Genomic DNA, 16,829 nt, shown 5'->3' with positions numbered 1-16,829 from the left:
ACAGAGTAATGAGAGCATATAGTAGTGCATACATAATAGGTAAGCACTGCCTACAAACATTCAACACTACCTTTTTTGAAATTGATTTCCCTGTTTCAGTACAATCAAGTGACAGGGCAGCAATGAACATTCTCAGAAAGATGCGTTTTTCAATATGGTATTCCCCTGTAATAGGTCCCATCTAGCTCTTTCAAAATTTGAGTGGATTTTGCCAGATGAATTTATCCTAAAGCTACTAGGGTTTAAGCAAAATAAAACGTGTGAGTACCCTAGATTCTACCTTTTATTCTACTAATAATTTTAAGTGGACAAGCAATCCTTTCTAAACTCAGCCCAACCGTTCTTAATGTTTCATGGATAAAACCACAGAAAGATACACCCTCACTAAAGCATGTTTGCAATTTTAATTATAGGCAATTATACGAATGTTTTTAAGTTAGAAGATTGTTTTTCTGGTTTATCAATACTTGAAAGAGACAGATGAAAACCCTAACAAGTGCTTTTACAAAAATAATACTATACATTGGAAGTAATTGGCCTTTAAACAAAATGTTCTTCCTATAACAATTAGTGTGACAGTACATAATGGTACCCATATTGTTTTTGTTTTTCTTTTATCTTCATGGAAACACGCATGAGTAATTTTCATTTTGAAAGGATCAAAATGTTCTATGATTCAATATTTGACTGAAACTATATAAAGCAAGAAAGTGGTATAATTACACTATTACTTTTATCCAGAGTCATAACTAGGGTGTAGAAAGTAGGGTTTTGTCCCCAGAACTTTGCAGGGGAGCACAAATTTTGCTCCCTGACAGTCTTCTGTCTGACCCAACTTTGGTTACACTACCTTAAAGGGTTCCACTCTTCTCCAATGACCTGCTTTCCTCCAACACATCTCCTACAAAGTGGGGAGGTTGGGAATCAACTGCGTCACAGGAACTGGAACATTAATCTCTCCTAGCACAAATGTAACCAACCACTTCAGTCTTCATTCACTGCTGCCACCAAATCTCAGAATTCTTAGTTATGATACTGCTTATATCAAGCCCTTCTATATATCAAAAATAATTGTTATTTAAATTTTGTAGCTATCAAAAGGGTTTAAGCCCTCTCTTATACTTTGAGGAACGTGGTTGTTTAATATAATCTTAAAATCGAGAGTGAGAAATTCTATTTCTATTTAATATGGATGATGATGGAGAGATAATAAATTCACTTTTCTATATTTGGCATTCACCTATAAACATGAAAAATCCTTTTCCTGCTCAGGTCAAAGGGAAGTTTGAATAAGCAAACAGAATAAACATAATAAATTCCTTAGAAATTCTTAGAAAATCATTTAATACTTAACATTATGGTTCCTGGCTAGCACAGATAGACAACGGCACAAATTTTCTTGTGGTTAGGAAGCCTAAGTTTACTTTTCAATAAGGCACTCTAAAAGCATAGCACAGCTATGACAGCTACATAAAAGAAACCAGGAGCCCAAACTCAAAATACGGCTTTTTTAAAAAATATTCTCTTCTTGTGCTTCCTGTGCCCTGGAAGATCTCTTTCTGGATTCTTTCCTCTTCCCTCCCTCCCCTTGCCACAGCTACTTTTGAATCCATTCCTGGCTCTGAAAGGGGACCCTTTGACTTAAGGAGCCTATGGGATCCTTCTAGCCATATAACTTCCACCATGTGCACCAATTCTAGGTCCACGGGGAGATAAGGTGACCAAAATTCTAGATGGACCAGAGATGCTATTATATGTTTATACAGATACACAGATAGTTTTACAACATCCTTCTTATACTGACAAAACATGATTTTTCCAACATACTCCCTCCCAGTGGTCTTTTTTTGAATATATCCATATCCTCACTCTTCTTGCTAAAATTTCTCATTTCTCTTTTAAAAATCTGGACTCATTTGACATTCTAGGAGATTTGGGAAATACGTTGTCCACGGAATGTTCCCTTTATGCTAAATGGACTACCAAGATGTCAATCATGGTACCTATAATAGTTTCTGAAATGTAATTGGTTCAATCATTCAACAAACACTTATCAAAAGCTTGCAATGGAGAAAAATAAAGAGAAGGAGATGGAGAAGGACAAGAGGAAGATGAGGAGGAAGAGGAGAAAAATGAGAGTAGAAGGAGGAGGTAAAGGAGAAGGAAATGGAGGAAGAAAAGGAGGACAAGAATGAGAACGAGAAGAAGGAGGAGAAGAATAAGATTTTTAAGATATTAATCAGAAGTTATAGCAACAAGAGTGAGGATACGAATATGAAAAGAAAAAAGGACCATTGGAAGGTAATATGTTGGAAGAATCATGCTTTGCCACTATAAGAATGTTGCAAAACTCTTTGTATATGTATATAAACATCTAATAGGATCACTGTTCCATCAGGAATTTTGGTCTGCTTATCTCCCTGTGGACATAGAATTGATGCACACAGTGGAAGTTATATGGCTAGAAGGATCCCAAGGCTCCTTAGGTCAAAGGGTCCAAAGTAGTTGTGTCAAGGGGAGGGAGGGATGAGGCAGCGTTATTATCATGTCCATTTTACACATGACCAAACTGAGGCAAACAGAGGTTAGGTGACTTGCCCAAAGTTACACAGTTAGTAAGTTTTGGAGGTCATATTTGAACTCAGGTATTCCTGACTCTGAGCCCTACACTCTAACCAGGTACGAGACAAGGCCCCTGTCTGAGAGGTCTTGACAGAATGTTTACAATGCATTCCTTATGTACGGCTCTTCTTGTTTCCAGGCCCTCCTCCTTCAAATCCATCCTCAACCAAGATGAAAAAGAAATCTTCTTAAACTGTAGGCCCTGCTGTATCAGTCCTTTGATCATACATCTTCAGTTGTGGTTAATAGTACCAAGCATAAAGTACCAACTCTTCAACTTGGCATTTTAAGTCTTTCACAATTTGACTCCAATTTGCTTTCGCAGATACTATTTCATTTGACTCTCCCTCAATCATAGCCCTATCACATACTCCACATTCTAGCCAAACCAACATATTCACTGTTCCCCATCTCAGTATTCCATTATTCCTTTGCCTAGGTGATTTCCCATGCCTGGAAAACACTGTAGCACCCTCCCCCATCCTTTACCTCTACTTCTAAGAATGCTTAGCTTTGCTGAAGGTTCATCTCAGGTACCACTTTCTCCAAAGACTTTCCTGATCACCCTAGTCATTACTGCTTTCTCTCTCCTCCAGGTATCTGGTGTTTTCTCATTAATGTATGTATCCTATTTCCCTTAGAACATAAACTCCCTGAGGGCAAGGTTAATTTTGCTTTGTGTTTGTCTTTGTCTTTGTCCAGTACTAGAATTAGATATCATTTTACTCTTTTATTTTAAAGATGAGCAAATTAAAACCCCCAAAAGTTAAAGGACTTTCCTATTTGGGGAAGCTTAAGATATGTCATGGTGTCATGGAGTTTTCCCCCTCTCTTCAGCATTTACCTGTGGAAAACCTACTTATCTATTGTATTTTTGCTAATATCAGTACCCCCATAGATGATGTATCCCTTAGCTAAGTACCTTAGGCATATACCCCAACACACATCATCCTGATGAAGCATCCTTACAGGTACTTTATGGAGACTTGGGGAGGCCAGAGAGTGATTGTTTAGACTGCAATTAGAAGAATATGAACCTCAGGCTTAACCAGCTTTAGATTTCAGAATAAACAGCATAGATAGAATTCCAGCCTATTTCCTGAGACACCAAATCTAATATTCATTCTTTCATACTTTTCCTTTTCAGAATGAATTTCAGGCTCACTACTATAACCCAAATATGCAATTTGCTTTTATTTTGTCAAATGCTCTTGCATGGTCACTATTTTGACTGTTAGTTCAATTGTCCTTGTCTCAGCAGAATTCTCCTTTTTAAAACAAGTACTTAGCTGGAATTTTTAAAAAAAATATTCTTCCTATAATTATGAATTCTGTATATTGCCAATGGCTCTCTGACTTTTACTATTTATAGAGGAGAACTCAGCATAATGGAATGTAGTTCATTGACACAGGCAACCAACTGCATACCTCTGTACTGTCATCACAAAAGAATTATTTCCCAGATTCAACATCAAAAGAAAATACATTTAAACTTTAAAATAAGAAAGCTTAGAATTTGATATTTTAAGTAATATTAGGAGCAAGAAATACATTTCAACTTATTTAAAGGGGGAAAAAAGGATCTCATAATCTAATCCAAGTCTCCAGGGATCAGAACCTGATTCATTGTAGAAATGTCTAAGTACACTGTAGGAAAGCTGTAACATCCAAAATATGTAGTGATATAAGAAATCTTGCCTGAGATGGTGGCCACTTAGTATTTTAAATACCAATATCTTAGAGAAATTGAGGGGAGAGAGAAAGAGAGAGAGAGAGAGAGAGAGAGAGAGAGAGAGAGAGAGAGAGAGAGAGAGAGAGAGAGAGAGAGAGAGAGAGAGAGAACAGCAGGGAAGTATATTATTTCCTATCTACCTGTGCACAATGATAAAGAAATTCCAAAACCCAACTAAGTCCACCAGCCAGATATGTTAAGAGTAGGAGGTTAAGAGTAAGAGACGTGTCACTTTTAGAACATTCCCTGTGAAATCAATCCCACTAAGCTGACCACAAGACACACACAATTTCTTTACTAAATCTGTCACCCATAATCATTATCCAATTAGATCTGATTTAGAATGGAGTCAAGGCTGACAAATATGCTTTTTCAAGCTGCCACTTATAAGTGTACATAGAGATGGAGTACTGACAAAACTCTTTAGTTATGTGCCTTTGTGACTTATGACCACCAATCACTTAAACTGAGAATTAAGAAATAACGGAGCTATGAAAGGGCGTGTGATATAGGAGAAAGGAGAGACCTAAGATCAAACCTTTCCTTTGTGTGTGACCATGGTCAAGTCACTTAACTTTGGAGCTTCAGTCTCCTTACCTATAAATTTAGGATAATAGTATCTCAAGTACCTAGCCATAGATAATCCATAAATATTTATAATATAAAAACATAGCATCAACAAGACTTAAAAAAATATTTAGCTACAAAACAAATCTTAAAGATCTTCTAGTCTGATTCTATTCATTTTATAGATAAGGAAACTGTGGACCAGAGAGAGGAAATAATTTTCCAGAGGTGACCTAGGTAGTAGAATGTGTCTGTGAATACAGGTTATAGGTTCATAGGTCAAGTGCTAAAGAAGACATCAGAGGTCATCTCATCACTTCATCTTACAGTTGAGGAAACTGGAGTCCAGAGAAGTAACTTGTCACAGGTCACACAGGCAGGTACAATTAGAGGCAGGATTTGAATCCGTGTCCTCTGATCAAATCCAGTGCTCTTTCTACCACATCCCACCCACAGGATTGTGATAAAGATCAAATGAGACAATATATGCAAAGTACTCTAAGGGTTTATAAAGTGCTATATAAATAAGTTGTTCCATGAGATCCATTTTCACCTTATAAATTGGATGAGATGACTGATAACTGTATTTACAAAAATTTATAGAATAGACTCATTTAAACACGACAGCCTCCTAGACTTTGAATTAATTTTGAAATATATTGGTCCTGAGAACTTGATCACTTTCACATCAATGAAGAAAATGCAAGTCTTATAATGGATTAATAAACTTCAAAAGAGTTGAAAAGCTCTCATGGGATCTAAATTCTCTTCCTACCAGTTCTGATCACAATTTACCCACAAGCTCTCCAATGTACTGGAGACCTTCCTTGGGTTCTTTTGACACGTTGTGAATGCCAGAGCACCAAGCTGTTCATGTGTTATCTCTCAATTTAACAATATGGGTGACTTCAAGTCTTTTATAACACTTTTCACATGCAAATCATTTTTGATAACATGTTACTGTTTATTAATACTCAACATTCATCCTATCATTATAGTGGGGGGTCACTTGTAAGTTTGATTTTTCTGGAATCACGATATTCTGTGATTTCTTGTCATGGAGCATCGTGGACAAAACACTGGTGCAAGAAGAAAGATGGGCTTTCACAGCAGGAATCAGTTTAGTAATCACTGAAAGCACAGTGGGATGGTGGTGCTTGGCGTTAGAGATCATGAAGGATGCACCAGCTTGAAATAATCCATCAGCAATATATGCTATGTAATGGTGTTTGAGATCTTTAAGGGTCTCAGACTATGGGAGCATAGCAGAGGCAAGTTGACATTTGACCTTGAGGATGCTTGTAGGATACAAGACACTCCACAAACATGCATGCATTAACCCTCTCATTTTTTTTCCTCTATTGCACATAGTTGTGCGCGTACATGGTTGCCAACACAAATGTGTCAGTTGGCAATGAAAAAATGAAAATGAAGTTACTAATAAAATCACTTGAATGCTTGAAAAAGCAAAAGTTAAACGTGCAAATGTTGAAAATCGGTTTACATTTTGCAGAACAATTGGCGTCCCTCCAATCTAACTCCCAAGACATAGCCAGTGCTGGCCCAGTCCTCAGTGTTTAAGTCAAACAGGAAAAGAGAAAGGTTTCCTACCATGAAATACGTTTGTCATGAGAATTATCCCTGGAGGCAGACTAAGGCATAAAGGTAACCAGGGAACTCTTGAAGGTTTTGGTCAGTCTGAGGACCCTGAGGCTACCTTAAGACATATCATACTACGGATCTCATTGCTGGAATCAGCTATCACCAACGGGAAGTCAAGCAATGAGGTTCTTCTGCTCTATACCACAAAATTCAGGAGATATTTTCTAGACCCTTTCCACGACCAATTCAGATTTCAGTAAATCTTGTCTGAGTTAGCATTCCAATATAGGTCCTTTATAAAGAATCCTTTCCAACTTCACAAATACAAAAAGTGATTGTATTATTCCTAGGTTTCCAAGAAGTTCTATCTATGGATCAATCATGTGGATAATGGCTTAAACTGAAATATTTTCCAGTGGATTAGAATACCTGAGAAACCCCATTATTAGCATATCAATTAAGAAACCCTCCAAATTGTCCTCTAGACTCACCTTGAAGCATATTTCTACATTACTACTAAACACTGAACCATCTCCTCCTCGGTTGTTCTAACTATTTGAAAGATTCTACCACATATATTAGAGGTAAGCGGTGGGCTACACTGGACCTTATGTTTATACCAGAATATGTACCAATTTTGTCATTTCCACCAAAATATAATTTATCTAAGTAGATAGGAAGTAAAATCTAATTACTACCCACTGCCCAAAGATCTTGGTACAAAATGCTATCCCAATACTCATGTCACAGTGACCTGTTCCATGGTGAAAATATTTTAAATGATTTATTATAAATTGAACATTGAACATCAATGGAACTAATCAAATATATTTTTTAACTATTTACACATTAAATTATTAATTTCAAGGCCTAAAATATTATTAAAAACTCCAAACATTTCCTTCATACTTCCAATGCTTTGTCCATTCATTCTCTTTTATTTTCATCTTCTATGACATTAGTGAGGTTCTATTTAGTGAGTATCTGTGTCTTTTCTATTTCATTTCTATTCTTTTATTTTGCTGCATTATGTCAAAAAGGCCTTTCAAGAGTTCTTTATATTCCTCATTCTTGCCTTATTTGCATGCAGTCTTAATTGCATTATAGTATTCCATTACATCAACGCAACATAATTTATTTAACCATTCCATTATCATTGGACATTTAGGTGGTTTCCAGTTTTCTCCTCCTGCAATTTTGAAATAAAGCTACTATGAACCTCCTTGGCTAGATAGCTTCTTTTTAAATTATTTGTTTCTGATTCCAATTTCAGGTCAGAACAATGGAGTTGTTGGGTCAAAATGTACAATTATTTTCTAACTTGAATTAGGTATAATCAGATTGTTCTCCATAACAAATTCTAGAAATTTATAATTCTACCTGTTTCTCCACATTGAGTTGCATTGCTTTTACTTTGGTTTGTAATTTGATGGGTGTGTGAGTGTGTCTAAAAGTTGTTTAATTTGACTTTCTTTAGTTACTTCTAATGGAAAATCTTTTATTTTTAATTTGATATTTTATTTTTTCCCCAATTACATGTAAAGAACAATTTTAACATTTGTTTCTTAAAACTTTGAGTTTAGAATTTTCTCCCTCCTTCTCCTCCCCCCTCATTGAGAAGACAAGCAATTTGATAGAGGTTATACATGTGCAGTCATGCAAAACATATTTCTATATTAGTCATGTTGTAAAACATAGGACACACCCCCCCAAAAAATAGGAAACTTAAAAAAGCATGCTTCAATTTGCACTGACTCCATCAGTTCTTTCTTTGGAGCTCGATAGCATTTTTCACCATCAGACCTTAGGAAATGTCTCAGGTCATTGTATTGCTGAGAACAGCTAAGTCATCCATAGTTGATCATCATACAGTATTGCTGTTACTGTGTACACTGTACTCCTGGTTCTGCTTATTTCACTTTGCATCAGTACATATAAGCCTTTCCAGGTTTTTCTGAGAGCATCCTGCTCATCATCTCTTATAGCACAATAGTATTCCATCACAATCACATATCACAACTTGGTCAGCTATTCCCCTATCGATAGCCATCCCCTCAATTTCCAGTTCTTTGTCACCATAAAATGAGCTGCTATACATATAGGTCCCTTTTATTTTTTATTGCTTTGAGATACACATCTAATAGTGGTATTGATGGGTCAAAAGGTATGCATGGCTTTATAGCCGTTTGGACATAGTTCTAATTGCTCTACAGAATGGTTGGATCACTCCACCAACAGTGCATTGGTCTCAGTTTCCTCATGTTCCCTCCAACATTCGTCATTTTCTTTGTCTGTCATATTAGTCAATCTGATATGTAAAGATGGGGGGGTACCTCAGAGTTGTTTTAATTTGCATTTCTCTAATAAATAGTGATTTAATGCATTTTTTCATATGCCTATAGATAGATTTGATTACTTCATCTGAAAACTGCCTGTTCATGTCCTTTGACCATCTCATAGAAAATCTTGATTTCTGAGCATCATCTAAGTCAGTGATTCCTAACCTTTTAAAGTATAAGGACCCCATGTTTAACATTGAAAATTTTCAAGGATCCCACGGAATAGTGATCCCACATAATATACAATTGGTATCTAGTGACTGAGAAAGATACATGATGGTAAAAACAGTATCAGGAATTCAGTACTGCTCCTAAGTGAATCTAAATTTTGTTAATCACACATTATGTGTATTTGAAAAATAAACCTGTACAAGACATATTATTTATTCTGCCTCAAAGCCATAATTAGCAATATATTCATAAGGCAAATTCTGTTATGGGATCAAGCAGATGTACAGAGGACAATGTTATCAGTCAGATAACACTGACTAGGAAATCCAAGGGAGAAGCACAGTGCCAGAAAGTTGGGGGGAAAGAAAAGATGGAGGGGACAGAGACAATGGTATGGCAGGAGAAAGGTGAGGACTTCATGGCGGAAGGTGCCATGGACTTTGTCCATGGCAAAGCATTGAGCCCCTCCCCTACCCCTTACCTCACCCTAGTTACAGGTTACAGAACTGTACCATCTACAGAAAGAATATTTACTTATTTACTCTGATAAAGCATGTAATGATTTCTAATAACTGTGGTTCTCCAATCACAAGTTACACAATGTTTGGAAAACATCTGTCTAGAGTATACTTTCTTAACAGGCAATTAAGTGGATGTTCCATGGGCCAAACAGGAGACACAGTCCTTCTAAACTTGAAAACCTACCTAGATAATAATTGCAATTGGAACAGAGTTCAATTTTCCTTTTCTCACTGATTTAGGAGAGTTGTAGATAAGCTATATTTTAACAACTGCTACTATACCTACAGGGAAGCCAGTATAGCTAGATAATGACTTGAATAATACCACCTAAATATTGGAGGGAAGTAAATCAAGGAAGAATTAGAATTTCTTACCAGCCTCTGAACTAATGGGGGTAGGGAGCACTTGGCAGGCAAGGCTCTCCAACTTTACTCTTAGATGTAAGAAGGAACTAAGAGTTGGGGTAAGATCATAAATTCATAGGATTTAGAGCTGGAAAGGACCTCAGAGGACAGCAAGGGTAACTCCCTCATTTATCACCTCTTTTGATCAACAGAGTCAGTGCTCCCAGCCTCATTCAACCAAATACAGAAATGAGTCCTTGGAGTGACAGACACTCCAAAGGAAATATGCTTGATGAGTCTTGGGGACTATTTGGAAGGAATATGGTGGAATCTGTGGTAGCAAAACAGCACCTAAAAAGCTGATTCTTTTATTTTATAGATGAGATGGATGGATGAAATGACTTACCTAAGATCACAGAATTAATAAGCAATAGAGTCAGGATTCAGACCCAAATTTTCTGACTTCAAATTCATTATTGTTTTCCTTAGGCCATGATGCAAGAGTTAGCAGCCCTCCTAGAGACTGGTTTACTGAAGAAAGATAAACCTCTGCCCCATCAGGCAAGGAAAACTGAAAGACCACCACCTCTTACACCTACCACCAGCACCAAAAGAATACTACCTGTAGGTCACCCAGTGGACAAGAATGATTGCAAAGAGAACATGGGGGATACCTGGAGTTACCAGCTAGAGCAACACTTGCAATACAGCAGTGCTGGCAGTGAAATACACCAGGGAACAATAGACTACATCTGCTCACTCTTCAGACCTTAAAGCCTTCTCCCAGAGGCAAAAAAGCAGATCCCCTGGGATAGTATCTTGTCTAGAAGATGCATTATGCTGGGACTTAAAGTAGCAAAAAGCAATATTCCTTGTGAGACTAGGATTCACTTTTCATATAGGGTATTATGTTATAGGAGCTTTCTTAGCTTTAGAAAACAAAAGACTTTTCTTTTGATATAACTATTACGCTTGGGGAGACAGGAACAAGTTACTTTTTTTAAAGTGCCTTCTATGTGTAAATACTGCATAATGTGATCCTCACAATCAGCCTATGTAGTAAGTGCTACTATTATGCCCATTTTACTTGAGGAAACTGAGGCAGAGATTAAGTGACTTTCCCAGAGTCACAAACTAGGAAGCATCGAAGGCTGGACTTGAATCTAGGTATTCCTGACTCCATATTCAGTGTTCTATCCACTTAGCTGTCCATGTTAGTAGACTGACCATTGGAGATATTTCTCCACAATTGAAACAATTGACACAATTACTAGCTGTGACCTTGGGCAAGTCACTTAACCCCAATTGCCCTGCCTTCCCCACCCCAAAAAAAAGATATAAAAAAATCAGAGCAATCCTGACAAGTTGAAAAGACCATCTGAGGGTATCACTTAACCATGCCATCAGAGATGCTGAAAGCCACACTAGCACTGCATTCTCTGGATTCAAGCTCATGCCACATGCAATCAGTGGGAGTAGCTCTGAGAAACCAATCTCCCCATTCTCAGAAAACAAAGTAACCAGAGTCTGCAAAACTATCATTGTTGGGACAAAACACCAAATCCGAGGGCCCAAAGAGAGGGTACCTCTACTGGAGACAGCATGATATGATGGAAAGAACACTGAACTGAGACCAGGAGACCCAGTCTAGTGTTCTGGTTCAAGCTGTAGGTGACTTTGAAAAATTCAATTTTCTAAGACTCAGTTTCTTTACTTTGTAAAATGAGGTGAATGAACTACTTGCTTCTAGTTCAGATGGTCTGAGTATTCTCATAGGCTCCAGATTTAGAGCTGGCAGTGGATGAGGCAGGGCAGGGACAGAAGGTCCCAAAGAATAGAGTGACTTGTATGAGATCATTCAACTTGGAAACATCACAGAGCCAGATTCAAAGTTGTCTTTTAACCCCCAAACTACTAACTTTTCCTCTATATAACATGGCCTCTCAACTTATTTAATCTCTATTTTTCACTCCACTGTGTGTATATATGCTCAATATGTATACCTATATGTATTATATCTGTGTACACATGTACACAAGTATTAAATATTATATAAACATAAGTTATACATCTGTATATGCATGCATGCATACGTGTGTGTGCATGTGCATGCATATACACACACTGCTGAATTTCACTGAGGATTAGATTGGGAGGAGGCAGGCCTAAGTAAACAAGTCAGATGGCCCTAGTGTCTGTGGAGGTCTTTGAATCCCACCAACTGCTCCTTCTCCCGTAAAGGTGATTCCCTAAGAATTACTCCTTTATCCTGGGAACAATCAAGAATCAGTTAATGATTCCAGATGTTTAAATTACACACAGAAATAGGACAGGGGCACAGAACAGCAGGAGGGAGCGCAGTTATTTGTACTTGTGCTAATTTTCCATCTTAATCATCATATTCTGTCATACTAATGGACTATCTCTCATCTCAACTATATAAGGTTTATATAGCTAATTAAGAATAATTACATCGAACATCATCCCTCTCCCCCCACCCCTTTGGGATCTCAAAGATCAAGGAAGGGAATAAATGAAAATCTAACAAAGCAGTTTTTAAAAAATCAAAGCTGTCTAGTAGAGGTAGAAACTTTCGTTGTGATTTTTCTAAACAAAGCCTATTGAAAGACAGTCTTAAGATCTAATAAACAAGTCATATTAATAATTGTTCTAATTATGCATTGTATTTAATCAAAAACAAATGAAAATTGCACTGAAATACCCTGCCTTTATCTACTACCCAAAACAATGGTAGTAAAGCAGTATCCATTTATTCAACGAGCTCACTCAACATAGAGTTTTGCCCTAGGGGGACACTATATGCATGCAAATGTTCACTTTAACTCTCACATATATTTAACCCCTACATTGATAAGTAAACTGCATTTCTTTTCAACTTTAGAAATACAGAGTTCATTGAGTTTCTGCCTTTGTTCATGACATCTTTCCCTTGAGAGATACACCATCAAGCTAGCCATCTATATATGCAAGTAGGCCATTTTCTCTCATTGGATAAAAAAAAAAGTCATGAGGAGGAGAAGCATAAGTGGAGATAACTATCAGATCGTTTAGAAGGCTTTGAAATTGGAGTCAATTAATAGCCATAGATATGATAGGCAGGACTATGTGACTGTAAATGAACAAGAAGAGATTCGTTTTATCACTAAAAACAAAATTCCAAAGAAGGAAGGAACCTAAGAGATATTCTAGTCGAGTCACTGGGTTGCAAAGAGGTTAAGGTACAGCCAAGAAGCTAGTGATCAGCACAGTTGGGAGTAAAACCCAGGCCTTTTGGTATCTTATTCAATTATTTTTCCACATTACACCAGGCTGCTTTACCACCTATAGCTTTGGGTTGATTTCACCTGTACCAAAGATACCAAAGGTCCTTGGCATGCCATTTAGGGGATGTTTGTCTTCTCATGCAGAAGATAAATTTTTTAGTCTTCTCTCTTACTTCTTTAGGAATCTCTGATGCTGCAAAAGGGAGGCTGAATTAAAGAGACGTTTTCTTTCTTAGAGGAGGAAAAAAGCTTTTCATTTTACACATATGGTGTCCCTGGTGTTTTAAAAGGCAACAGCTAACCGGGCACTTAAAAATAGACCATTGGCTTATTAGGGTGCATTATAAAGCCCAGATTATCCCTTCCTTTTCCTCCCTGCCCCCACTAGAAAATTGTATTTCGGCCCCAGCTCAGGGCTGTGTGCCCATGAATAATCCTTAGTAGGCAAGTCTCTGCAGCTGTGATTCCCAGGTTAATTGTAGTGGATCTGTCCAGCTCAAGCCTGCATACGAGTGTGTGCAATATGCCCTATGTCTGAACTACTGTCTCGGCCTCAGCCACTTGGGTGACTGCTACCCACTCCTTTGGAAGCGCTCAAGTAAACCCGCCGGGGAAAGCAACGCCAATAACCCGCGAAATCCATCCCCCAGCCCTTGATTACTCTTAATTTAGTCTTTTCGGACATCGCAGAGAGATTCCCTCCCAGAGCATCACATTTGTCCGGAAAAGATTTAGAGCTTTTCCATTCCCAAACCTAGTCTCCACACGACCCCTTTTAAAAGCCCCTCATTTCTCCCAAGTGCGGAGTATGCCCAACAGAAATCGAAGCGGCGGCTCGGGGAGTTGGGAAGGGTAAGGCAAACCATAACAGATTTGGCTTCTAGTTGTAGACAAAACAGGTATACACGCTCCTCTTCACACACACACACACACACACACACACACACACACACACACACACACACACACACACACACAGCCTTCTTTGCTCCAGGCACAGGAGAAAGTCCCGAAGAGCTATAAATAGCAGCTCCTGGGGTCAAGGGGAAAGGAGTTTGTGGTGGAAGCTGCCCCAGCAGCCGAGCTGGTGCCGGCAGCAGCACCAGCTGCTGCCATCGCCTAGCTGAGCCCCGTCCCCAGGATGCTGCAGCGCTAAGGAAACATTTCTCGCGTTCTTGGGCAGGTGGAAAGTTGGAAGCCGTGCTAAGTTGCAGGCTCGGAACTGCGTGAAGCCAGAATCCGGGAGCAAGCGCAACTGAGCTAGAGGGAAAAAATACCGGGACAGGAAGAACAAGCTCCCAGAAATTCACTTTGCCGCTCGAGGTTTTCAGTTTCCTGATGTGTTTAAAAAAAAATAAATAAGGTTTTGCACTAAATGACCTCTAAGGTTCCTTCCAGGTCTAAAACTCAGATCCTGCGATCCCAGGACCAGGTTTTCGGAGTTTCGCTAGCTCTCCAATCCCCCTTGACGGCTCCGGGAGCCCCCTCCTCCCTCCAGCTCTCATGACCTCACCTAGCCCGCTTTTCGCGTATATTTCCCATCTGGGAGGTTAGCCTGCTAAAACTCGCCAATCCTTGCTCCTCTGACCCCTTAGGGCAAAGTAGGGTCAGTGGGCTTTGTGGGCGTCTTGCCTAAACTGCGATTGTCCCTGACTCCGAGCACCCTGTTTCTCTCTCGGGAGGAGCCAGGTACCTAATCGCCCCCAAGCCTTTGAGTGGCTTGCGGTCTCTCTAAAGACTGCTTCGACGCAGACGCGCAGCAGCCCGACCGGGATCCAGCTGCAAAGGATAGGCGCACACAGGTATACACGTACTAAAGCTGCCGCGCCGGCAGACACGCGACTGCTCTAGGGCTGGTGGGAAGCCTCTAGGAACACACCTACACACTCAAACACATAGTCACTTTCCTTTACCGCCTCCCCTTGATGTGTGTACACACGCGCGCACGAGTCCCTTGTCCTGAGTCTACACACACACACACACACACACACAAAACCCTGTCCCCTAAGCAGGCACCCTTCTCTCTACCCTACAGTAGGACCCAGAGAGTCTATTCCCTTCCAGTGATTGGAGAGAAAAGGGAGAGGGAAGGAAGAATTGGGGAAGAAAGGTGGAAAGCAGGGGTCGGGGGAACTTGGGGAGCCATGTACTCACCGTCCTCCAGAGTCGGTGTCTTTTGGCAGTCACTGAAGTGGCAGTGACGATGAGGTGGGAGACGGACACCACTATCCCAAAGATGATGGCCAGCAGGCTCCGCACAGGCAGCAGGGAATAGGAAACGAAGGTGACCAGCATGAGTTGCCACATTCCCTGCTCCGGGGAGGTGGGAGGCTCGATGCCGTAGGCCCCCAGCGAAAAAGGGCAGCAGAGGAAGGCGAAGGTGAAGCTGAAGAGCAGTATGAGTTTGACGATCTGCTGAAGCTGGGTGACCTGTAGGTACTTGACATTGGTAACGATGAAGAGGGAGAGGAAGATGATGCAATGCACGGGGTGCGAGCCCTTGGAGATGGTCAGGTTGGGGCCGGACATGAGCTCCCCCAGGGCCAGGGTACCCGTCAGGACGATGAGCACGGCCAGCGCCTTGAGCGTTGAGGTCTGTTCCAGTTTCAGGTTGTAATTCCGGAAAAGGGACTCGAGCTCCTTGCAGTCGAACTCGTCCTCGCACGCGATGGCCTCCAGAAGCACCGGGGAGCCCCCCGGGGGGGCGCAGCCGCAGGGTGGACACTTCCTCCTCTTCGTTTTGACTTTCCGAAACGGTGTTTCCTCCATGTCAGTGCCATGCATAAACCCCAGGGAAGAGATGCTCCGAGGGCCCCTCCTCCCCCGCTCCTCTCCAGCTCATAGAGGGGCTCCGAGGGCGCCTCCGAGCTAGGAGCCGCTGCCAAAGCCGCCGCCGCCGCCTCTCCAAGAGCCAAGCACCAGGGCTACAGAGTCACCCCTCGTCTCCTCGGGACTCAAAGGATAATACGCTCCCGGTGATCCCCAACACCATCCAAAGAGCCGGAATCGAGCAAAGCCAGACGGAAAAAAAGTCATGCAGAGGCGAGAGATGGGGTAGCTTAGGCGGAGCTAGCCTAGCCTGCCCCCTATCCTCTCCTCTCCTCTCCTCTCCTATCCTTGCGGAGGAAGAGGAGCGCGTCCGGGAGCATTCCGAGCAGCGGGCTGCGCGCTAACCGTGGCAAGGCTAAAGTCTGAGCGACAGGGAGGCGAAAAGGGCGAGGACTGAGAAATGGACAGCGGGAGGAGCGAGGACTAGGAGAAAGCGGGGAGAGGAAGAGGAGGAGGAGGAAGAGGACAGAGGAAAGGAGGTAGGGAGAGGGAAGCAGGGAGACAGGGTGATCCCCTTCCTTCCTACGTTCAAGAGCATTTCTCTGGGGCGCCGACTGGCCTGCGCCTGCGCACTGGCTGCTTGAGAACCCAGACACGTCTCCCCAGTCCGAGCAGATTGAAAAGAAGAAAACACAGATCTGACAACAGGACCATGCTGGAGTCCGTTTTAGGCTCCTCTCTCCTTACCCTCCTCCTTCTCCTCCTCTTCCTCCTCCTTTACCTACTCCCGGCTACACGTACTGGGCTGCCACCACCCCCCACCCCCCATTCTCCAGCTGCCTCGTTTTCCACTTAGCATTTGCACCAACGGAGCAGC

At 40.9% G+C, this 16,829-nt stretch overlaps 1 protein-coding gene across 1 annotated transcript in view; it reads right to left on the bottom strand.

Moving 5' to 3' along the window:
- Positions 1 to 16,142, bottom strand: part of ADCY1 (adenylate cyclase 1) — a 351,817-nt gene extending 335,675 nt beyond the window's left edge. Inside the window, exon 1 of the mRNA XM_036738252.1 lies at positions 15,338 to 16,142. Within this exon, the coding sequence (XP_036594147.1) occupies positions 15,338 to 15,967 (630 nt within the window). The 5' untranslated portion in view covers positions 15,968 to 16,142. The remainder of the gene's footprint in view (positions 1 to 15,337) is intronic.
- Positions 16,143 to 16,829: the final 687 nt, after the last annotated feature.

The sequence above is a fragment of the Trichosurus vulpecula genome, chromosome 9 (genome assembly GCF_011100635.1).
Source record: "Trichosurus vulpecula isolate mTriVul1 chromosome 9, mTriVul1.pri, whole genome shotgun sequence".
Taxonomy (NCBI): domain Eukaryota; kingdom Metazoa; phylum Chordata; class Mammalia; order Diprotodontia; family Phalangeridae; genus Trichosurus; species Trichosurus vulpecula.
Note: the sequence above shows the minus strand (reverse complement) of the source record. Positions and strands in the feature narration are given on the sequence as shown.